Below are 20,945 nucleotides of genomic sequence, written 5' to 3' on the forward strand. Positions count from 1 at the left end.
TTTCGTTTTTAATTGCCAACATGAAGGGTGGTTGTAATAATGGTGGAGAGAGATAATTTTATTTTTATTATTTAATTAATAAAAAATGTGATTGGCTGTGTGTAAATCCAGATGTTATAGCTCTGTCCATCTAAGTATTTTCCATACGCCATGTGAGATGGTGCCTTAGACCAATATTCAAGTGGTGTCGCCATCTCACTTGACTCCTCTATATTAATTTTAGAGCATATTTTTTCTGTGGTTGTGTATTTTTTTCAATACTAGGGGGTGTTTGTTTCATGGATTTAAATATGATTCATGGGAATGTGAGATTGGGAATCTCATATTCCCATGTTTGTTTGAAGTTTTAATAAATTATTCCTAGGCACTTTTTATTCTTTGGAATAAAATTTACTCATAAAATTTTAAGGATTTATTCCCATGTTAATGAGTGAGAATCTAACATTCCCATGAGAATAAAAAGTAACCACCTATAACTACTCATTTACATATTATTTTCATATTTTAATATTAATTGTTTAATAATTTAAAACTATAAACAAAATAAAATTTTAAAATATACCTAGGAACCTAAATAACTTGCCAAACAAATTGATGGGAACTATTTTCCAAGGATTAGCATTCCTAGGAATAACATTCCCAGAATTATAAATTTAATCCATCAAACAAACACACCCTAGATTATTAAAAAAAAAAAAATCCTTTTTGTCCTATTTTCTTTCTTCTATATATCATCATTAAAAAAAATATAATTACATTTATAAATATTTAATGATCATAGTTTGCATTAAAAATTCCTTTTTGTCCTATTTTCTTTCTTCTAGAATAAGAAAGTTTGCATAAAAAGAGAATCGGATTGATTTGAAGAAAGTTTCCAAATCAACAAATCACACAACCGAAAACCTCGACGCTGCTCACTCCTCTTTCTTCTCCATCTTCCACACGAACCAGATGATTCCATCACTGCCAACAACATCACCAAAAGATCCAATCTTGCCACCCATTTGAATCCCTTCAATCCATACCAAAATGCTGTTTCATGGTAGAACAACGACAAGAACAAACACAAAACTTCAGAGTTAAGACAATGACGACTACCAATGGGGATGAAAATGAGAATAGTTTAGAATTGGTTGAGCCAAAAGGTTCTAGAGAGGAGAAGGAGAAGAACAGGAAGAAGAAAAAAGCGAAATCCGTTGAGTCTCTGGTAATGGAGAAGAAGGTGGAGGATCATAATGCAGTTTCCAAGTTTAAGATATCGGAGCCGTTGAGAGAGAAGTTGAAGGAAAAGGGAATTGAGTCGTTGTTTCCTATTCAAGCAATGACGTTTGATACCATTCTGCATGGGTTTGATTTGGTTGGTAGAGCTCGCACTGGTCAGGTGTCTTTCTCTTTTCGATTTATTTTCTTTTTATCTATCTATCTATGTACATGTTAGATTGAAAGTATGTCTGGTGTCTATTAGTCTCTCGTGTTTGTCTCAGTGTTTCATGTTTATTTGTTATAGAAGTGTTGAAGTTGTGTGTAATTCAGTTCATTTTGTAGTCGTGTATTGTATTTGTAAGTTCGTGATTAAGTTGTCTTTCTTAGGAGGAGTGTGATTATTTGTTGTTACATAATTAGTTAATTACTCATAATATAAGCTATCTTATCTTATCATATAGTTTACACCTGATTACGTTTAATTTATTATTATTTTTCAAATTATTCTCGGTGTTGATGTGACAGTGTCGTGTTTTCGGTGTCTGTCTTCGTAGGTTTTTATGATATAAGATAAGTTCAAATAAGTCAATCCAAATGGACAAAAATCTGAATTGTCTACTTTTGGGAAACTGCAGGGTAAAACTCTTGCCTTTGTGTTGCCAATTATAGAATCTATAACAAACGGTCCGGCAAAAGCATCGAGAAAGACTGGCGATGGGAGGCCACCGAGTGTTCTTGTGCTTTTACCTACGAGGGAATTGGCCTGTCAGGTAGGTACATGCACTATTTGTACTTGTGTTTGCATTGCTGGCTGGACGTTATTCTGTTCCTTACTGTGTGTGGAGTGTTGTGCATTAGGTGAATGCTGATTTTGAAGTTTATGGCGCGGCAATGGGACTGACATCTTGTTGTTTATATGGTGGAGCTTCTTATCAAGCTCAAGAGATTAAGCTTAAGAGAGGCGTGGACATTGTTATTGGCACACCAGGCCGCATAAAGGTAGTTATTGTAATACTAGTTTCTTGATATTAATAAAATTCTTGCAAGGGTAGATTGGAAGAAAGATTTTGTGTGTTACGACAATATTTGGAAGAAAAGAAGTTTATTTGTTTCCTTGTTGAATGCACTGATGTAGGATCATCTAGAGCGGGGGAAAATTGACCTGAGCCAGCTAAAGTTTCGTGTCCTCGATGAAGCAGATGAGATGCTGAGGATGGGTTTTTTTGAAGATGTTGAACTGATCCTTGGTGTGTTTTCATTTATCTATTTGGCACTACTAAAAATGTCAATTTGCAGCCATTGTGTCTTGAACTCGCTGTCGAACAATTTATTCCATATTTTTGCAGGTAAGGTTAAAAATGTAGGTAAAGTTCAGACGCTTCTTTTCAGTGCTACTTTGCCGGATTGGGTTAAGCATGTATGTTTCTAAGTGATAATTTCTTCTTTATGCTGATTCAAATTTATGTTAGGAGTCTTTTGACGTTATCGTATTTATGCTTTTGCCAGATTGCTAAGAAATTTCTTAAGCCAGATAAGGAAACTGCTGATCTTGTTGGAGATACAAAAATGAAGGCTAGTACCAGTGTTAGGCATATTATTCTTCCTTGTACTGGCTCTGCCAGGTCCCAGCTTATCCCAGACATTATTCTCTTTTACAGCAGGTGATTTTAATGATTCGATTTTCGATTATATTCAGATTAGATAAATCGATCTTACTGTTGAATTTAAATCTTCTTTGTGTCGATACACCATTCCGATTCAGTGGAGGTCGAACAATTATATTCACGGAGACAAAGGAATCAGCATCTCAGCTCGCAGAGTTGTTGCCTGGAGCAAAAGCACTCCACGGCGACATACAGCAAGCACAACGTGAGGTGAACTATTAATGAAATTTCGTTCAACTGATGTGTTGATTTCTATTAATGAAATTTTTGTTGATTTCTTTTGGTGAGACTATGAGAGTGAGTGCCACACCTGTGTTTTCTTCTCTCTTAATTGTGTACTGTCACTTGCAGGTTACTTTGTCTGCCTTTAGGTCTGGGAAATTCATGACATTAGTTGCAACTAATGTGGCTGCGCGGGGTCTGGATATTAATGATGTTCAGTTAATTATTCAGGTACTTATTGATGCATATACATTCCATATTATGGATCATTACTATATTCATCACAACATTGTATTCTGATAACTGTACTTTGTTTAGTGTGAACCTCCAAGGGATGTTGAAGCGTATATCCACCGTTCCGGGCGCACGGGAAGAGCAGGTATTTATTTTATAATTGGAAACCGATTATAAATTGGTTTATGAATACAAATTGGTTCTTAACTGATTTTAAACTGAACAAAAACCACTTTAACAATTAACTGTTTTTTTTGTTGAAGTGGTAGTTCATGAACCATGAACACTCCTAGGTTATACAACGGTTTGGTTTTATATTTGCAGGTAACACTGGAGTTGCTGTCATGCTTTATGATCCAAGGAGGTCGAATATATCTAAAATAGAAAGAGAGTCGGGTGTTAAATTTGAACATGTATCGGCCCCTCAGGCTAATGATATTGCCAAAGCTATTGGTGCAGAAGCTGCAGAAATGATAACTCAAGTGTCTGATAGGTTGGTTTTTTATTTGCCCATTGTGTGTAATGCTTTATTTGGCTCTTAAAATCTGTCGAAAAACGCAGTGTGATTCCTGCATTCAAGTCTGCTGCTGAGGATCTTTTAAATAACTCTGGTTTATCGGTCGTCGATTTACTTGCAAAGGCTCTTGCCAAGGCTGTTGTGAGTCAATGTTCTTCCTCATTTTCTCCATTCATTTTTTTCTTGCTATATTTTGTTTAAAGAAAAAGTATCAAATCCTTCATCTTCCTTTTTTATTAAAAAAAATCTGAGGTTAATGATCTAATGTGTAGGGTTATACAGAGATCAAGAAAAGATCTCTATTAACATCTATGGAGAACTATGTTACTTTACTTCTTGAGACCGGGAGACCTATCTTTACGCCAACGTAAGAACTTTACAAACAAGTTTGGTTACAAATTATGGCATTGACATCTTGCTTTAAATCGGTAAAACGTAAACTGGGATTCTTTTTCACGAGTTTACAACTGTTTGTGTGTTTGAGTATTTCATTATGTATTCTATTCAAGTATCACTTGTGTGAACCTTTTGAACTAGTTTGACATATTCTTTCATTGGTTGTTGTCAGTTTTGCATACAAAATGTTGAGGAGGTTTTTGCCTGAAGACAAGGTCGAGGCTGTGAAAGGTCTTACTATCACTGCAGATGGAAACGGTGTAGTTTTTGATGTACTAGCTGAAGATTTAGATACATATCTTGCTGGTAGATATTTTTCATGAATCATTACTAATAAAGAATATGGTTAGACATTGGGTTTTTATTTTGGTCATAGTTTAAACTTGATAATATTTGTCCTTCAGGTAAGAAAAATGCCTCGGATGTAAGTTTAGAGGTATTAAAAGCTTTGCCTCGTCTGCAACAGAGAGATCAATCAAGGGGCGGCAGATTTGGAGATGGCAATGGTCGTGGGGGGAGAAGTGGTGGCGGCGGAAGGAATGGTAGATTTTCAAGTGATAGGTTTGTGAACGGTGGTGGTAGAGGTCGTGGCAACTGGGGTGGGAAAAGATGGTGAAGTCTACTTTTTGTTCAATATGAGAACATAACTGCACGACGCATCAATGAAGATTACTAGTTTAGTTGTGAGCGATGTAGCACTGACACCTCTAAAAAAAGTATGTGTGTATCGGACACTGAGACGACACTGACACTGTAATTACATTTTATATATTTATTTTTTCAAATTATTATCAATATCGACGTGTCGGTGTCGTGTCTGGTGTCCGTGCTTCTAGGTTGTGAGTGATATGGTGAAGCTGACAGGGATGTTCATTTTGTTCATGTTGGAACTTTATCTGCATGATGCTTAGTTAGGTATGACTTGTGATTCAAGTTTAGAGATGAGCTCAATGTGTCTCCACAATCCATTAACAATTTATTTTAGGTGTAGTATTTTAGTTTAAACAGAGAGGTATAGGGTTGATTTTTTATTCATACCACTATTTTTCCCATGTATGGTTAGAGTTTTTATATGAATGAGAATGGTGATGAAAGGAATATTTTTTCTTTTTTATTTATTTTTTATCCTTTTTTTGTTTTATCATTTCTTTTTTCTTTTTTAACTAAGCTGTGAAAGTTTACTTCCTTCACAAGTTTTTAACTAGTGGTCAAGGTTTATTAATGTTAAAAATGTGGATGGACCTAACTCATTCCTTGTAGGATGAAGATTGCCCCCACTTATAAGGACATGTTCAGACAATATATTATCTGATGTGAGACTCTTAACACACCCCCTCACGCCCCGGATTTTAAACGAGGCTCTGATACCATGTTAATAAATGTGGTTGAGCCTAATTCATCTCTATAAAACCGACTTGTAAGGTGAGGATTGCCCCCACTTACAAGGACATGTTCAGACTATATATTATCTGATGTGAAACTCTTAAAAAATTTGCTTTAAAAAACATAATCATCTTTTTAATAATTAAAGAATTTATCCAATTTAAATTTATGTGTACCAAAGAATTTATCATAATTAAAAGTGAAATTAAAAAAATTACAAATCAAATAAATATTAAAATTTCGTTTGGTATCCAATTTCAAATGAAATTGGCTTGGTGGCTTTTGGTATCTAATCAATTTCATTTCAACTCTCTGCTATATAAATTATAATAAAGCAATTATGTTAATATTTGGGTTTATTTAAATTTATTTATTGACATGAATTTTGAGATACTGTTTAGAAAATTTTATCAAAACGCACATTTCAATTTCATAAAATAAATTAATTTATTTTTATTAATTTTTCAAAATTTATAAAAATAATTTATAGCATATATAAAAAAATTTAAATATATGATTTTTTTTATAAAAATAACTTGTTCAAATTTATTTATAAAAATTTATTTCGATAAATACGTGTATTATAAATCACAAATAAATTGTTTATTCATACACATATTTTTAATCTTATATGATATAATAATTGCGTGAATGTTTAGAACAATATATTGTGTAAAAAAAAAAAAAGATATTTATTATAACGAGATTATGCATACACTTTTAGGATATGAAAACTCTAGCCAAAATGGAAAGCATTGTTAGTTGAATGAATTTCCAAATATGAAAATTCCATTTCGTATCGTTCACTCCATAATTTAATCATGCAATCATCTCATCATCAAACTTAATATCATACCATTAATCATGCAACCTATAAAAAAGAATCACATCATTTTATAAATTTAACAAAAAGAGAAGGCAAGAGCAATGGCGTCCACTGATTTTCTCTTTGCACTGAAACCTCATTTTCTTCCAATACTAATAGCTTCTATTGTTTTAGTTACTTATATAATCAAAATTCATGGATGTAGATTTTTGGACAAGAAAAGAAAATATCACCCTGTTGGTGGCACAGTCATACACCAACTCTTCAACTTCCATAGGCTGCTTGAGTACATGACTGACCTTACAATTAAGAGAAAAACTTACAGGTTGCTTAGCTTCACTAGAAGTGAAGTCTACACTTCAGATCCTGTTAATGTTGAACATATGCTGGTTACAAACTTCTCAAACTACGGCAAGGTCAGTGTCCTGTCTAGTGTCTGGGTAGCACTATACTTGGCGTGTGTCAAATATTTGACACCTGACACATAATATTATATATATTTTTTAAAATTATTATCAGTATCAAAGGTTTATTTTAGGGTCGTGTCTGATGTCTGAATTTGTGTAAAAATATTTTAAACTATTGCAGGGTTGGTATCACCACGACGTCCTGACAGATCTACTGGGAGATGGTATATTTACGGTAGATGGAGAGAAGTGGAGACATCAGAGAAAATCGGCAAGCTATCAATTCTCAACTAAGTTATTGAGGGAGTTCAGCGGCTCGGTGTTCAAATCCAATGCTGTCAAACTTGCAGGGATAGTGTCCGAAGCAGCAATCTCCAACAATATCATTGAGCTGCAGGACTTGTTCATGAAGTCAGCTTTAGATTCTGTATTCAAAGTCATCCTTGGTGTTGAACTTGACACAATGTGTGGAACATATAGAGAAGGAACACAATTCTCCAATGCTTTTGATGAAGCAAGTGCTGCTATCATGTTTCGGTACGTTAACTTTCTCTGGAAGGTTCAGCGGTTCTTGAACATTGGTTCGGAAGCAGTACTAAAGAAAAGCCTAAAAGTGATCGACGAATACGTGTATAAATTAATCAGAAGCAAGATTGAGCAATCTCAAAAGCCACAAGATAACTCTATTGGATTGAAAGGAGACATTTTGTCAAGGTTTCTCGATTTGAATGAGACAGATCCAAAGTATCTTAAAGACATTATTTTGAGTTTTATCATTGCAGGAAAAGATACAACAGCAATCACTCTTTCTTGGTTTCTTTACCAACTATGCAAGAATCCTCATGTGCAGGAAAAGATTGCACAAGAGATTAGGGAGGCGACAAAAGTAGAAAATGGATCAACCATTGATGAACTTGCTGCTAAAGTAACCGATGAAAGCATGGAAAAGATGCAGTATCTGCATGCAGCTTTGACCGAGACACTCAGGCTCCATCCAGCGCTTCCAGTGGTATTGCATCTGTTTCGAAATGCAAATTACAAGTTTTGTATGAATTAGTGTCATTGTCGTGTCGTGGTGGTCTATGTCAAAGTTTGTGCTTCATAGATTGGTGTTGGTGTTGATGGTTAATCCTCTAACTGATTTAATGTTATGGTGTTGTTTATAGGAAAGTAAGTATTGTTTTTCGGATGACAAATGGCCAGATGGATATAGTGTGAGGAAAGGTGATCTTGTTTCATTTCAACCATATGTGATGGGAAGGATGAAATTCTTATGGGGTGAAGATGCTGAGAAATTTAGGCCAGAGAGATGGTTTGATGAAAATGGAAGTTTAAAGAAAGAAAGCTCTTTCAAGTTCACTGCCTTTCAGGTATGAAACATTCTATTATTGTTCTACCAATTTCTTTCTAGAATTTATATAAATAACTTAACTAAGCGTTTATCACATAAGCAATTATCGTAAGGACTCATGTATATAACTTTACTACATGTATATAACTTTACTATCATTGTGATTTCTTTGCACAGGCGGGTCCAAGAATTTGCCTTGGCAAAGAGTTTGCATACAGACAGATGAAGATATTTTCTGCAATTCTGTTAGGTAGCCACAGCTTCAAACTAGCAGACCAAAAGAAATTGGTAAAATATAGAACCATGCTCACTCTGCAAATTGATGGTGGCCTGTATGTGTATGCTCTTAAGAGAAATAAATAATGGCCTTACTATGACACACATTTACCACTGTATGTGGCTAAAATATTGTTATGTATAGATTTACAACGCCATAGTATATGTGTTTGTTAGATTTACAATGCCACAGTATATGTGTATAAATTACCACTTTATGAAATACTACTTTTGGTATAGATTTACAATGACAGGTGTTGGGATAACTTGTCACATAAGACAAGGTAATGGACATTAAGATGGATAGATTAAATTAGAGAGGGTTAAAAGAAATGAGTGAAGAGAGAGTTTATAAATTGATCTAATTGATTTACAAAGAATCAAGAAAGTATATATATTTTTAGAAAGCCAACTAACTAATTAATTTTCAAAACTGCCAAGTTGTGAGAGTTTGCTTGTGTTGCAAGTCACTTATTTGTAACACAATCAAACTGTCACTATAGCTGAATTACATTTTCTAATGCTTCTTCTAATTCAGATCAACTAATCTTTTCATCCCTATCAATCATTTGAGACCTTGCCAACTTGCACTTATAGCTTGGTTAAAATATCTGTAAGTTATAGCTCAATTTTATAGTATTTAATCTTCAACTTTTCCTTGCCAACTTGGTCTCTTAAGAAATGATTTTTTTTATATGTTTGCTCCTTCCATGGCTCATTGTATAATTTACTAGATCAGTTGTTGATTTGTTATCAACTAACAACTTGATCTTCATAACTTCACTAACATTCAACTCTTCCAAATTCCAATAGCATTTCAATCCAGGATTCGAAGGAGGTTATGACATACTTTGCTTCACAACATGATACAGATACTATCTCTTGTTTATTTGAGCTTCACAAGTAGTCTGCTTTACATTTTTGTGTCATCGTGAATTCATGATCTCCTCCCCAATCTAAATCTTTGCCTCCCTTATCGGGTTCTTCTAATTTGGCATGAGTACTCCATAGTCCGCAGAGCCTATAATGTATTTGAGGATCATTTTGGATACAATTAAATGGCATGATCTTGGTTCCTCCATGAATATTCTTACCAAGCTCACACCACAACAAATATCAGGTATAATGTCGCATTAGTACTTTAATGAACCTATGTTTTTCTTCTACAAGGTTCCATCCACCAGTTCATTATTTGCGTCCTTCAATTGGATGTCGTTTCCATGGGAGTAATTGCAGGATTGCTATTTCTCATCTTGAATTTCTTCAAAATATCTTTTACACATTTCTTCTGTTACAAGAAGACAAAATGTTGTATTTACAAACTCAATACCTAGAAAATAAGCCAAGTCTCCTAGGTCTGACATTTCTTCATGTGGGTCTTGAATTTTGTCACTTTAATTTTATTTGATCTTGTTATCAAAAGATCATCCATAAAATAAGTTATTTATTTAAACAGAAGAGAAACGTTAGTCCAATATAATATGTTAATTGTACAATGGTAGAAACAAAAATCGCGGTTGCTCGTTATCTTAAAACTCCTTAGAAAGTGACCATATAACGTTAAAAGGTTATTTAGGTACGAAAATTACATTAATGTCAAGGAATTTTAGGCAATTGTATATTTATAAATACACGTTTTGTATGAAAACTCTAGCCAAAATGGAAAGCATTGTTAGGTGAATGAATTTCAACATGTGAAGATTGTACTGTATTTTGTATCTTTCACTCCATAATTTAATGCATGCAATCATCATCATCAAACTCAATATCTTATCTTTAATCACGCACGTATAAAAAAGAATCACATCATTTTATATTTCTTACAATAAAATACAAGCAAAAGCAATGAAATTCATTGATTTTCTCTTTGCACTTAAACCTCTTTTTCCAATACTAATAGCTACTACTGTTTTAGTTACTTATATCATCAAAATTCATGGAAGTAGATTTTTGGACAAGAAAATAAGATATCACCCAGTTGCTGGCACAGTGATACACCTACTCTTCAACTTCCATAGGCTGCTTGAGTACATGACTGACCTTACAATTAAGAGAAAAACTTACAGCTTGCTTAGCTTCACTAGAAGTGCAGTCTACACTTCAGATCCTGCTAATGTTGAGCATATGCTGGTTACAAACTTTTCAAACTACGGCAAGGTCAGTGTCGTATCTGGTGTCTGTCTAGCACTATACTTGGCGCATGTGAAATATCTAACACTGACACATATTATTATACTTTTTCAAATTATTATCAATATCAAAGTGTCAACTTCGTGTCGTGTCTGTGTTTATGTCAAAACATTTTAATTATTGCAGGGTCGGTATCACCATGATGTCCTGACAGATCTACTGGGAGATGGTATATTCACGGTGGATGGAGCGAAGTGGCGACATCAAAGGAAATCAGCAAGCTATCATTTCTCGACTAAGTTATTGAGAGAATTCAGCGGCTCAGTATTCAAATCCAATGCTGTCAAACTTGCAGGAATGGTGTCGGAAGCTGCAATCTCAAACAATATCATTGAGTTACAGGACTTCTTCATGAAATCAGCTTTAGATTCTGTATTCAAAGTCATCCTTGGTGTTGAACTCGACACAATGTGTGGAACACATAGAGAAGGCACACAATTTTCCAATGCTTTTGATGAAGCAAGTGCTGCTATCATGTTTCGGTATGCTAACTTTCTCTGGAAGGTTCAGCGGTTCTTGAACATCGGTTCGGAAGCAGTACTTAAGAAAAGCCTAAAAGTGATCGATGAATACGTGTATAAATTAATCAGAAGCAAGATTGAGCAATCTCAAAATCCACAAGATAACTCTCTTGGATTGAAAGGAGACATTTTGTCAAGGTTTCTCGAATTAAATGAGACAGATCCAAAGTTCCTTAAAGACATTATTTTGAGTTTTATCATTGCAGGAAAAGATACAACAGCAATCACTCTTTCCTGGTTTCTTTACCAACTGTGCAAGAATCCTCATGTGCAGGAAAAGATTGCACAAGAGATTAGGGAGGCAACAAAAGTAGAAAATGGATCAACTATTGACAATCTTGCGGCTCAAGTAACCGATGAAAGCATGGAAAAGATGAAGTATCTGCATGCAGCATTGACCGAGACACTCAGGCTGCATCCACCAGTTCCATTGGTATTACACCCGAGTTGTTCACTTTATAACTAAAAGACTTGAATTTGAGTCGGTGACGAGTGGTTGATCCTCTAACTAATTTTATGTTATGATGTTGTTTATAGGAAAGCAAGTATTGTTTTTTGGATGACAAATGGCCGGATGGATATAATGTGAGGAAAGGTGATCTTGTTTCATTCCAACCATATGTAATGGGAAGGATGAAATTCTTATGGGGTGAAGATGCTGAGATTTTTAGGCCAGAGAGAAGGTTTGATGAAAATGGAAATTTAAAGAGAGAAAGCTCTTTTAAATTCACAGCTTTCCAGGTATAAAACATTCTATTATTGTTTTACCGGTTTCTTTCTGGAATTTAGATATATAACTTGACTAGGCGTTTATCGCGTACGCGGTTATCGTAAGTTCTAATGTATATAACTTTACTATCATTGTGATTTCTTCACACAGGCGGGTCCAAGAATTTGCCTTGGCAAAGAGTTTGCATACAGACAAATGAAGATATTTTCTGCAATTCTGTTAGGTAGCCACAGCTTCAAACTAGTAGACCAAAACAAATTGGTAAAATATAGAACAATGCTCACTCTGCAAATTGATGGTGGCCTGCATGTATATGCTTTTAAGAGAAATTAATAATGGCCTTACTATGGCACAAATTTACCATATATGGGAAAGTGAATGGTTATTATTCAATACATTTTGCCACATAGATTTCTTGTTTTTGATGTCATATTTATCTCGTAACAAAAGCATTTTCCTCGTCGAAGAAAATATTATTCAATACTGATAAACATACACCCCTTTTTCATACATTACCTGGACACTCGGTTAACCATGTGTAAAAAACGTGGCTAACTCAGTTGAACAAATGGTTAGCTCAATTTCCATTGTAAAGTGTAGTAAACTTATATAGTGAATTAACTACAATTTTGACTGGGAATTGAAGTAATCATCTGATCAATTGAATTAACCATTTTTTTTCACATAGTTAACCAAGTGTCGCACCACTGTACGAAAAAATTAGTGTACATGAAACATTTTCCTATACGATTATCTTCTTCATGTCGCATTAAACCTTGAATGCCAAAAAGGATCAAAATACAAACCAATAGAAGAAATAAGAGGAACTCCTCTAGCTTCTATGAACCTAATCCTCACAACTTGAGCATGCACAACATCTCCATCAAGCCTATGAAGCCTCTTGTAACCAACTGTTGTCCCTTTGATTAACAATTTACCATCCACATAAATTTCATACTTCTTGATCCTTTGACCAAAACCAATTGCTTCTTGTATTCCAATCACATTAAACCTTAAACCTCCATCATTGCCCCAAATTTCAACCCAATGGTCCTCCTTTTCCTTATTATATTCCCTTGGGGCCCAATATGACCACAAATGGTCACTATCCAACATGTTTTCTGGTCCAAACCCTCCCTCTTTTCCTCCTCTTTGGCTACTAACTTTAACATAACAACCTTCTGCTACGTTCTTATGAAAAATTGTGTTGATTGCAGTTCTAAATTCTTTTAACCTATGAGCATCGTTTTCGGATATAAGACCAGTTGTGTTAGGTGGTACATTGAGAATTAACAGGCAATTTCTACCAACTGAGGTGTAATAAATATCAAGTAGCTCACTTAGTTTCTTTGGTGATTCTGATTTATGCCAAAACCATCCTGGACGAATTGAAACATCGCATTCTGCTGGTAGCCAATCAGTCCCTCTTGGATCACCAGTGTTCAGATACCTACATTTTTAAGCAATAATCCGCTAAATATTGACTCTAATATATAATAATTATTGTTTTGAGATCAGATGATTCAGATTTCAACATTAGTTTCACACAGTAAAACGATATTGACAATCAATAATAGATGTATCTGATCTATATATATAGACCAGATACATTAGTTGTTGAATGAGCCATAAAAGTCAAATTTGATTATAATAGCGACCAGAAGAAGTATGAATTATGATAAGAAGTTTGGTAAACCACAAAATTCTTGCTTTAGATTTAATACACCTACTTTTGATTGGGAAAGGAGTATGGCTCACAAAAAGAATACAACTTCTTTACTCTTTCCTTTTTATTTGAGTGGAGTGAGAGCATGCACTATCTCATGTTTCTTTCTAATAAAGAAAAGTTTTAACTTCCACTCAAGCTTCACATTCCTTACCATTATCATTCTATCTATATTGATCACCATAGATTCAGTGTAAGTGGAAAAATATAAATCCAACAAGTTTTTTTGCACGCTTTTACTTAAAAAAGAAAGAGAAAAAACATCACTTACTGCTCTATGCCTGGACTTCCAATTGCAAGAGAACTTCGATTGATGGTAGACCAACACGTGTCCCCTGCCATCGCTCGTTCATTTCCTACCCATCTAACATCAGGTCCAGCATCTGAGAATATATTGATAGAACTTTGCAACTCCTTCACCATTGAAAACCAATCCGAAAAATAGTATGACACATTTTTTGCCTTTGGATCTTTTGCTCCATCAAACCAAATTTCCCTCACATTTTGATATCTAAAAATAAATAACATAATGTTAATTTTCAAAATGGATGGATCCACATGATATGCATTCAAAACTACGTGCAGAACTATCATCAACTCATCGTGGCCGACTATAGTTCTGCGTGCAGTTTTGACTGCATACATACTTAGATCAATATACACAAGAGAAATTTGGAACTCACTTTTTAAGAAGCTCTTGCAATTGACCTAAGTAATATTCATTGTAAAGCAAATCATGACCATATCTAGAATCATGTCTATCCCAAGGTGAAAGATAGATCCCAACATCAATTCCTTTATCACTAGCTGCATTCACAAACTCTTGAACAACATCACCTTTACCATTTTGCCAAGGGCTACTAATGACAGAATGTTTGGTGTACTTAGAAGGCCATAGACAAAATCCATCATGATGTTTTGCAGTTAATATCATCAATGAAATTCCTGCTTCTTCAGCCACACTAGCCCATTGGGTTGTGTTGAGTCCAGTTGGATTGAATATTGATGGATTTTCATGACCGGTACCCCATTCGCTGTCACTGAATGTGTTGACACCGAAATGAAGGAACATAATGATTTCCCTTTGTTGCCATTTTAGCTGTGAGTAGGTTGGGAGTGGGAGAATTGGTAATGGTGGAGTTGGTAGTTGTTCTAGTGAAGAATTGCTTGGTTTGTTTAGTTGGAGGAATAGTGTGATAAATAGGAAAAAAGAACAATATAGTTTACACATGATGGTTTTGAATCAAAGGTTGTTCTTGTTTGGTTTTGTGTATTTAAGGTTTGAAGGAATAGTATCAAAGGTTGAAAAATGTTGTGAATGGAGCTAAGACAAAGAGTAAGTTTGAAGATATCATGTTGTGTTATTGTCATGATCTTAGTGCATGACAACTTTACAATTGTTCACATGTTTTGGTTTCTGTTCACTTTCTACGAGGACAAAATAAAAGTTTGCTTCTATGAGTGGCATTCACTTGCATGTGGGGGTGTGTAAACCCATGTCACATGGTTTTTTTTTTTTTTTTTTGATTGGAAATTCACATGGTTGATTTACAAGGTAGTAAGAATAAAATAGTACTACTAATGATCAATCATTATTTCTTCATTTTTAAATATGTCATATAGCCTAAATAAGTAGAAGTTTATTTGAAAGGGTTGGTGGAAATATGTGTAATTAGGAGAAATTAAAGGAAAACAGAATATTGTGTGTCGGGTTAAGAATGGAAACTTCATCACTTACTATGATAGTATGATTTTGAATATTGCTCAATCATTGTCTAAGAGCATCTCTAATTGTGGTATTTTTCAATGAGTTCTCCAACTAGACATCAATATAATAATTAAATATTGAATCAAAATGTCATGTCATAGTAGAGTTGCATTGCAATGCAACTAGTAAAAAATTGTGATACCTAATCAAATTAATTTATGAGATAAAATTGTGGGATCCATTTGAATTACACTAATAAAATAAATATTAAATAAATTATTTTGAGATGATATGGCTGGTGGGACCCATAAAAAACTCAAAAATGGATTGCACCCATTGAAGATGGTCTTAGGAGAGAATACTTTATGGCATGGTTTGAGTTGAATTTGATACTCAAATCAATTAATTGTTTTTTATTTGGATTGGTCACAACTGTGAATTTTAAATATAAATAATAATTTGTAATATTACTCCGAACTCAGTATATTATATTTATTTTTTCTTTTTATTTAAGTAAAATTATTTTTCAGTTTTGTAATTACAATTTTGGATAATTAAACTTTATTTTACAATATGATATTACTAAACTCTCGATATTTGGAACTTATTTCTGCATAAATACATCATTTATGATTCTTAATATGAAAAAAAATTAAAAAGACAATAGTACCATATACAAAATCATATATTTGAACATCTTTAAAATGTCCTAATATATATATATATATATATATATATATATATATATATATATATATATATATATATATATATATATATATATATATATATATATATATATATATATATATATATATAGAGGATGGATATATTGACTCCAAGAGTAAGTGTTGAACACTTACTCCAAGTCTTAACCATTGATTATCATTAATCTAACGGCTTTAATTAATTTTTTATAAAAATAAATATTTTTAAAAATAGTTAAATTTAATGATCAATTAAAACCGTTAGTTTATCAAAATCAATGGTTAAGATTTGGAGTAAGTGTTTAACACTTACTCTTGGAGTCAATATATCCCTAACTAGCATAAGAGATGCTATAGCATAAGAGATGCCAGCAAAAACCAGTACACAGCAGAGATTATACACCTAGAGATTATACACCTACATGACTGCCAAACCATATACATAAGCTTCACACAAAATAAAACAAAGCACCAGTTCCTAGCAGTAAACCCAATAATAAAAAATAAAAAAAAAATTACAACAAAAGAACTTATATAATATTCCCAGCCATCTTGCAAACAGAACAAGCAACTCCAATAGTACTGACAGAACCAAATTACTGAAATCTAAACCATTAACTGTAACGACGCAATAACAATGTCCATCGATACACGCCACGAATAGACGCTGCAGCCCACACCAGAACGAGAAAGCAAATGCCTCTACTCACAGCTCCTTGAAAGACCAGCGTGATGCCCAGAGGTCGGACAGCGCATGAACCACTTAAACTGATGCACCAGAAAAAATATGTTGAGACCAAGACTAAAAACTCCCAGCAGTACCATACCCTGGAATTGATGTGCCTCCCTTCAACAACAGCTGGATGTTAATCCTCAGTGTAACTCAAACAAGGTCTAGGATGCGAGATCCACAATGCAATATTATTTGCTAACGATCCAGACTTAATATGTAGCAATTTTCAAGATAAAATTTTCACCTCCTCCACCATTTCTCCTAAGTTTATTTCCTTGTTTTGGAATATCTTTTTATTTCTACTCTTCCAGATAGTCCACACACAAGTAAACCATATACCGCTAGCTTCGCCGCTGATGTTCTGTCTCTGTCAATAATTCTTGGCTTGATACTTTTCTCATTATTATTTCTCGTATATATAAAGGTTACAGGGCTATATCGGTAATTACACTAAATAAATACATTTAAACTAATTCCTATTCACATCCCCCCTCAAATTGATGCTGCTTGTCAATGAGCATCAATTTGCTAACAAGAAACTGATGACGTGGACGCGGAACAGCCTTGGTAAGAATATCTGCAATCTGCAACTGAGTACTGACATGAGGAAGTGATATTATTCTGTCATCATAAGCGTCACGGATTGAGTGACAATCAACTTCAATATGTTTGGTGCGTTCATGAAAAACAGGATTCGCAACAATTTGGATGGCACTTGTATTGTCAGCATAAAGTGAAGTTGGCTCTATTTGAGGAAATCCAAGTTCAGCCAAAAGACCACGAAGCCAAATTATTTCAGAACAAGCAGCAGACATGGCACGATACTCAGATTCAGTAGAATATTTAGAGACTCTCGCTTGTTTCTTACTTTTCCATGAGATCAATGAAAAGCCAAGAAACATGCACCAACCAGTGACAGATCGTCGAGTATCAGGGCACCCTGCCCAATCGGCATCACTATAAGTACTCAATTTAAGAGGAACGCCAGTAGGAAAGAATAAACCACAATGAGAGCTTTCCTTCAAGTAACGAATTATACATCGAACTGCTGCCAGGTGTAGGTGGCGAGGAGAGTGCATGAATTGACTTACTTGTTGAACAGCAAATGATATGTCAGGGCGAGTAATAGTCAAGTAATTAAGGCTACCCACGAGTTGACGATACAATAAAGGATCATGCAACAGATCACCATCATCACGATGATATTTAACATTAACCTCAAGAGGAGTATCTACTGGATTAGCCGATTGCAGACCAGCCATAGAAATTAAATCTGTGGCATACTTGTGTTGATGGAGGAATATGCCCTTAGATGTAGAATGAACCTCAAGACCAAGAAAATAATGCAAATTACCAAGATCTTTCATATGAAACGCTTTTGTAACTGCTGTTTAAGGCTTTGAATGGAAGCATGATCAGAACCAGTAATAATCATATCATCAACATACAGAAGAAGTAGGACAATTCCAGTAGATGTTCTATGAATAAATAGAGAAGAATCGTACTGACTCTGAGTAAAGGAAAACCCAAGTAGAGTGGAGCGAAATTTTTCATACCATGCTCTAGGCGCTTGTTTCAAACCATATAAGGAGCGTTTGAGCTTGCACACACCCTTAGATGACGGAAATAAACCTTGAGGAGGAGTCATATAAATATCTTCCGCCAGGTCACCATGAAGAAAAGCATTTTTCACATCTAATTGATGAAGAGTCCACCCGTTAGAAGCAGCTATAGAGAGTACCGTACGGACAGATGTCATTTTGGCAACCGGTGCAAATGTCTCATCATAATCAATTCCATATTCCTGCTTGTTTCCTAAGGCAACCAAGCGAGCCTTGAAACGGTTAAGGGACCCATCAGAACTCAATTTCACAGAATACACCCATTTGCAGCCAATGGGTTTAACATCAGGAGGACATGAGACAATATCCCATGTGAAATTCTCTTGAAGAGCTTGAAGTTCCTCATTCATTGCTTTTATCCAACGTACATCTTTAACAGCCTGTGAATAGCAAGTAGGAATAGATATGCTAGAGAGTGTGGCAGTCAGAGAAGTATGTGAGGAATCATACCTGTCCGGTGAATATCTATCTGGTGCTCGAGATATTCGACCAGAACGTCGTGGTTCAACCATTACAGGATCAGGTGGCGGTTCAGCGTCGGGAAGGGGTGTGGGAACCTGCTGTTTGTGTTTTCTGACATGTACATGACCTGGTTTATAGCGTTCTATAGATTGATGCATAATAGAAAACTTAGGAAGAGTAACAATATCATTCATGACACGAGAAACACATGGAAACATAAACTGATTATCAAAAAATGTCACATTCCTAGAAATACGAAAACGATGGTTAGTGACATCATAACACACAAATCCCTTATGAGAGTGACTATACCCCATAAACGCACATTGAACAGACTGCGCTCCAAGCTTATGCCTTTCAAATGGAGGTAAGTGAACAAAACAAACACATCCAAAGGTATGTAAATCATTATAATTAGGCTGAATTTTAAAAAGACGAAAAAAGGGAGAATCGAGATCAATAACCGTAGAAGGTAGACGATTGATCAAGAAGACAGCTGTGGAAAGAGCCTCCACCCAAAATCGGGGTGGTACAGAAGCTTGAAGAAGTAAAGTGCGGGTCACATCAAGCAAATGACGATTCTTGCGTTCTGCCATCCCATTTTGTTGGGGGGTATTGGGACAAGATCGTTGAGACAAAATGCCTTTTTGTTGAAGAAATTCTTGAAACTCACGAGACATGTACTCACCACCAGAATCAGAGCGAAATTTTTTAACACTTTCATGAAATTGAGTTTCAACATATGTCAGAAATTTCTTAAACATAGAAAACACTTCAGATTTAGATTGAAGAAAATATATCCAAGTAAAACGACTATAATCATCAATAAATGTGACAAAATATTTATAGCGAGCATGAGAAACTACAGGAGACATACCCCATACATCACTATGAATCAGTTCAAAACAAGAGGAAGCCCGATAAGCATCAGACGGAAAAGGAAGTGTTTTACTTTTAGCTAATTTGCAAACAGAACATGAAAGAGAGGCATTACTTTTATTTCCCAATAAACCATTTTTAAATAAATGAGATAAAACAGCAGAGTTAGGATGACCCAATTTTCTATGCCAATCCTCATAAGAATTCAAGACATTTTTACAAACAAGAGATAAATGACTAGAAATAAACTGAAGTGGAAACAGTCTTCCCACTTTAGGCCCCCTCGCAACCACCTTCCCCGACACTTGTTCCTGCACAAGGCAACCATCACGAGAAAAATTTACATTACAATTATTATCAACCAATTGACCAACAGATAATAAATTGGAAGCAAGTCCAGGTGCTACAAACACATCCCGAAAATCAGAGTTGAGGTCACCAACATTCGTGATAGAGAGAGCATTACCATTCGCAATTTGAATTTTCTGATTACCATGGTAAGAATGTAAATTGTGCAAGTATTTAGAAGAGGCGGTCATGTGATTGGATGCACCAGAATCAAGAAACCACGGGCGGGAAACATTCGAAGACTTACCCTGAATTCCCAAGGTTGATAGAGCGGAAAGTACCATCTGTTGGATTATTTCAGGTTGGAGAGCACCACCATTAGATGGATTGGTGATGGAAGGACCAACTGCAGAGCTTGTACTAGCAGAAAATGCTTGCACCGAACATTGTGTTGATCGTGGAGGACGGGTGGGACAATCAGAGATAATATGGCCCCGCTTCTTGCAATAATTACAAAACTTCTTACTGCAACTCTGAGCAAAATGTCCAAATTGTTTGCAAGAGAAACATTGGACATGTCGAATATCACGACCTTTACCTCTACTATGAGGAGCATATGCAAACATAGCAGACTCAGAAATGACAACATCACGAGACATGGATCCTTGAGTAGCAAGACGCTGTTCCTCTCTGAGAAGTTCACCGACACATGTATCTAAAGAAGGAACGGGATTCCTATTCAACAAGGCACCTCTGACAACCTCAAATTCTGCACGAAGCTTCATGAGAAATTGATTTCGCCTACTAGTATTGTAGACCTCTTGGACATCCGCCAGAGAACTTTTGGGAACATCAACATGTATAATTGCAGAGTGTTCTGTCCACAAATTCAAAAAACCA

General features: G+C 35.0%; 4 protein-coding genes across 5 annotated transcripts; 3 read left to right on the plus strand and 1 right to left on the minus strand.

Annotated features, from left to right (window-relative positions):
• Nucleotides 1–834: 834 nt before the first annotated feature.
• LOC131624751 (DEAD-box ATP-dependent RNA helicase 7-like) lies at nucleotides 835–5,318 on the plus strand. Its single transcript, XM_058895670.1, has 14 exons — nucleotides 835–1,381; nucleotides 1,839–1,973; nucleotides 2,062–2,202; nucleotides 2,339–2,450; nucleotides 2,550–2,620; nucleotides 2,710–2,864; nucleotides 2,966–3,077; nucleotides 3,219–3,320; nucleotides 3,408–3,468; nucleotides 3,648–3,816; nucleotides 3,885–3,981; nucleotides 4,113–4,207; nucleotides 4,409–4,542; nucleotides 4,641–5,318. Exons 1-14 carry the CDS (start codon nucleotides 1,040–1,042, stop codon nucleotides 4,850–4,852), a joined length of 1,938 nt encoding a protein of 645 aa, XP_058751653.1. The 5' UTR covers nucleotides 835–1,039; the 3' UTR covers nucleotides 4,853–5,318.
• A 1,191-nt stretch (nucleotides 5,319–6,509) lies between these two features.
• LOC131624765 (cytochrome P450 704C1-like) lies at nucleotides 6,510–8,727 on the plus strand. Its single transcript, XM_058895683.1, has 4 exons — nucleotides 6,510–6,861; nucleotides 7,034–7,861; nucleotides 8,019–8,222; nucleotides 8,381–8,727. The coding sequence occupies exons 1-4, from the start codon at nucleotides 6,547–6,549 to the stop codon at nucleotides 8,564–8,566; spliced, it is 1,533 nt and encodes a 510-aa protein (XP_058751666.1). The 5' UTR covers nucleotides 6,510–6,546; the 3' UTR covers nucleotides 8,567–8,727.
• Nucleotides 8,728–8,877: 150 nt separating this feature from the next.
• Nucleotides 8,878–12,313, plus strand: LOC131624764 (cytochrome P450 704C1-like). Of its 2 annotated transcripts, none has more exons than XM_058895681.1 (5): nucleotides 8,878–9,599; nucleotides 10,395–10,636; nucleotides 10,796–11,623; nucleotides 11,728–11,931; nucleotides 12,071–12,313. In XM_058895681.1, exons 1-5 carry the CDS (start codon nucleotides 9,506–9,508, stop codon nucleotides 12,251–12,253), a joined length of 1,551 nt encoding a protein of 516 aa, XP_058751664.1. In that variant the 5' UTR covers nucleotides 8,878–9,505; the 3' UTR covers nucleotides 12,254–12,313. The 2 variants fall into 2 exon arrangements, with proteins under 2 accessions (XP_058751664.1, XP_058751665.1); XM_058895682.1 differs by having other exon boundaries at nucleotides 10,426–10,636.
• Nucleotides 12,314–12,361: 48 nt separating this feature from the next.
• On the minus strand, nucleotides 12,362–15,088 carry LOC131624766 (alpha-L-fucosidase 1-like). The gene is made up of 3 exons (XM_058895684.1): nucleotides 14,330–15,088; nucleotides 13,918–14,157; nucleotides 12,362–13,370 (listed from the first exon to the last, which is right to left on the minus strand). The coding sequence occupies exons 1-3, from the start codon at nucleotides 14,875–14,877 to the stop codon at nucleotides 12,680–12,682; spliced, it is 1,479 nt and encodes a 492-aa protein (XP_058751667.1). The 5' UTR covers nucleotides 14,878–15,088; the 3' UTR covers nucleotides 12,362–12,679.
• Between the last annotated feature and the right edge of the window lie 5,857 nt (nucleotides 15,089–20,945).

This window comes from Vicia villosa, unplaced genomic scaffold, assembly GCF_029867415.1.
Source record: "Vicia villosa cultivar HV-30 ecotype Madison, WI unplaced genomic scaffold, Vvil1.0 ctg.000162F_1_1_1, whole genome shotgun sequence".
Classification (NCBI taxonomy): domain Eukaryota; kingdom Viridiplantae; phylum Streptophyta; class Magnoliopsida; order Fabales; family Fabaceae; genus Vicia; species Vicia villosa.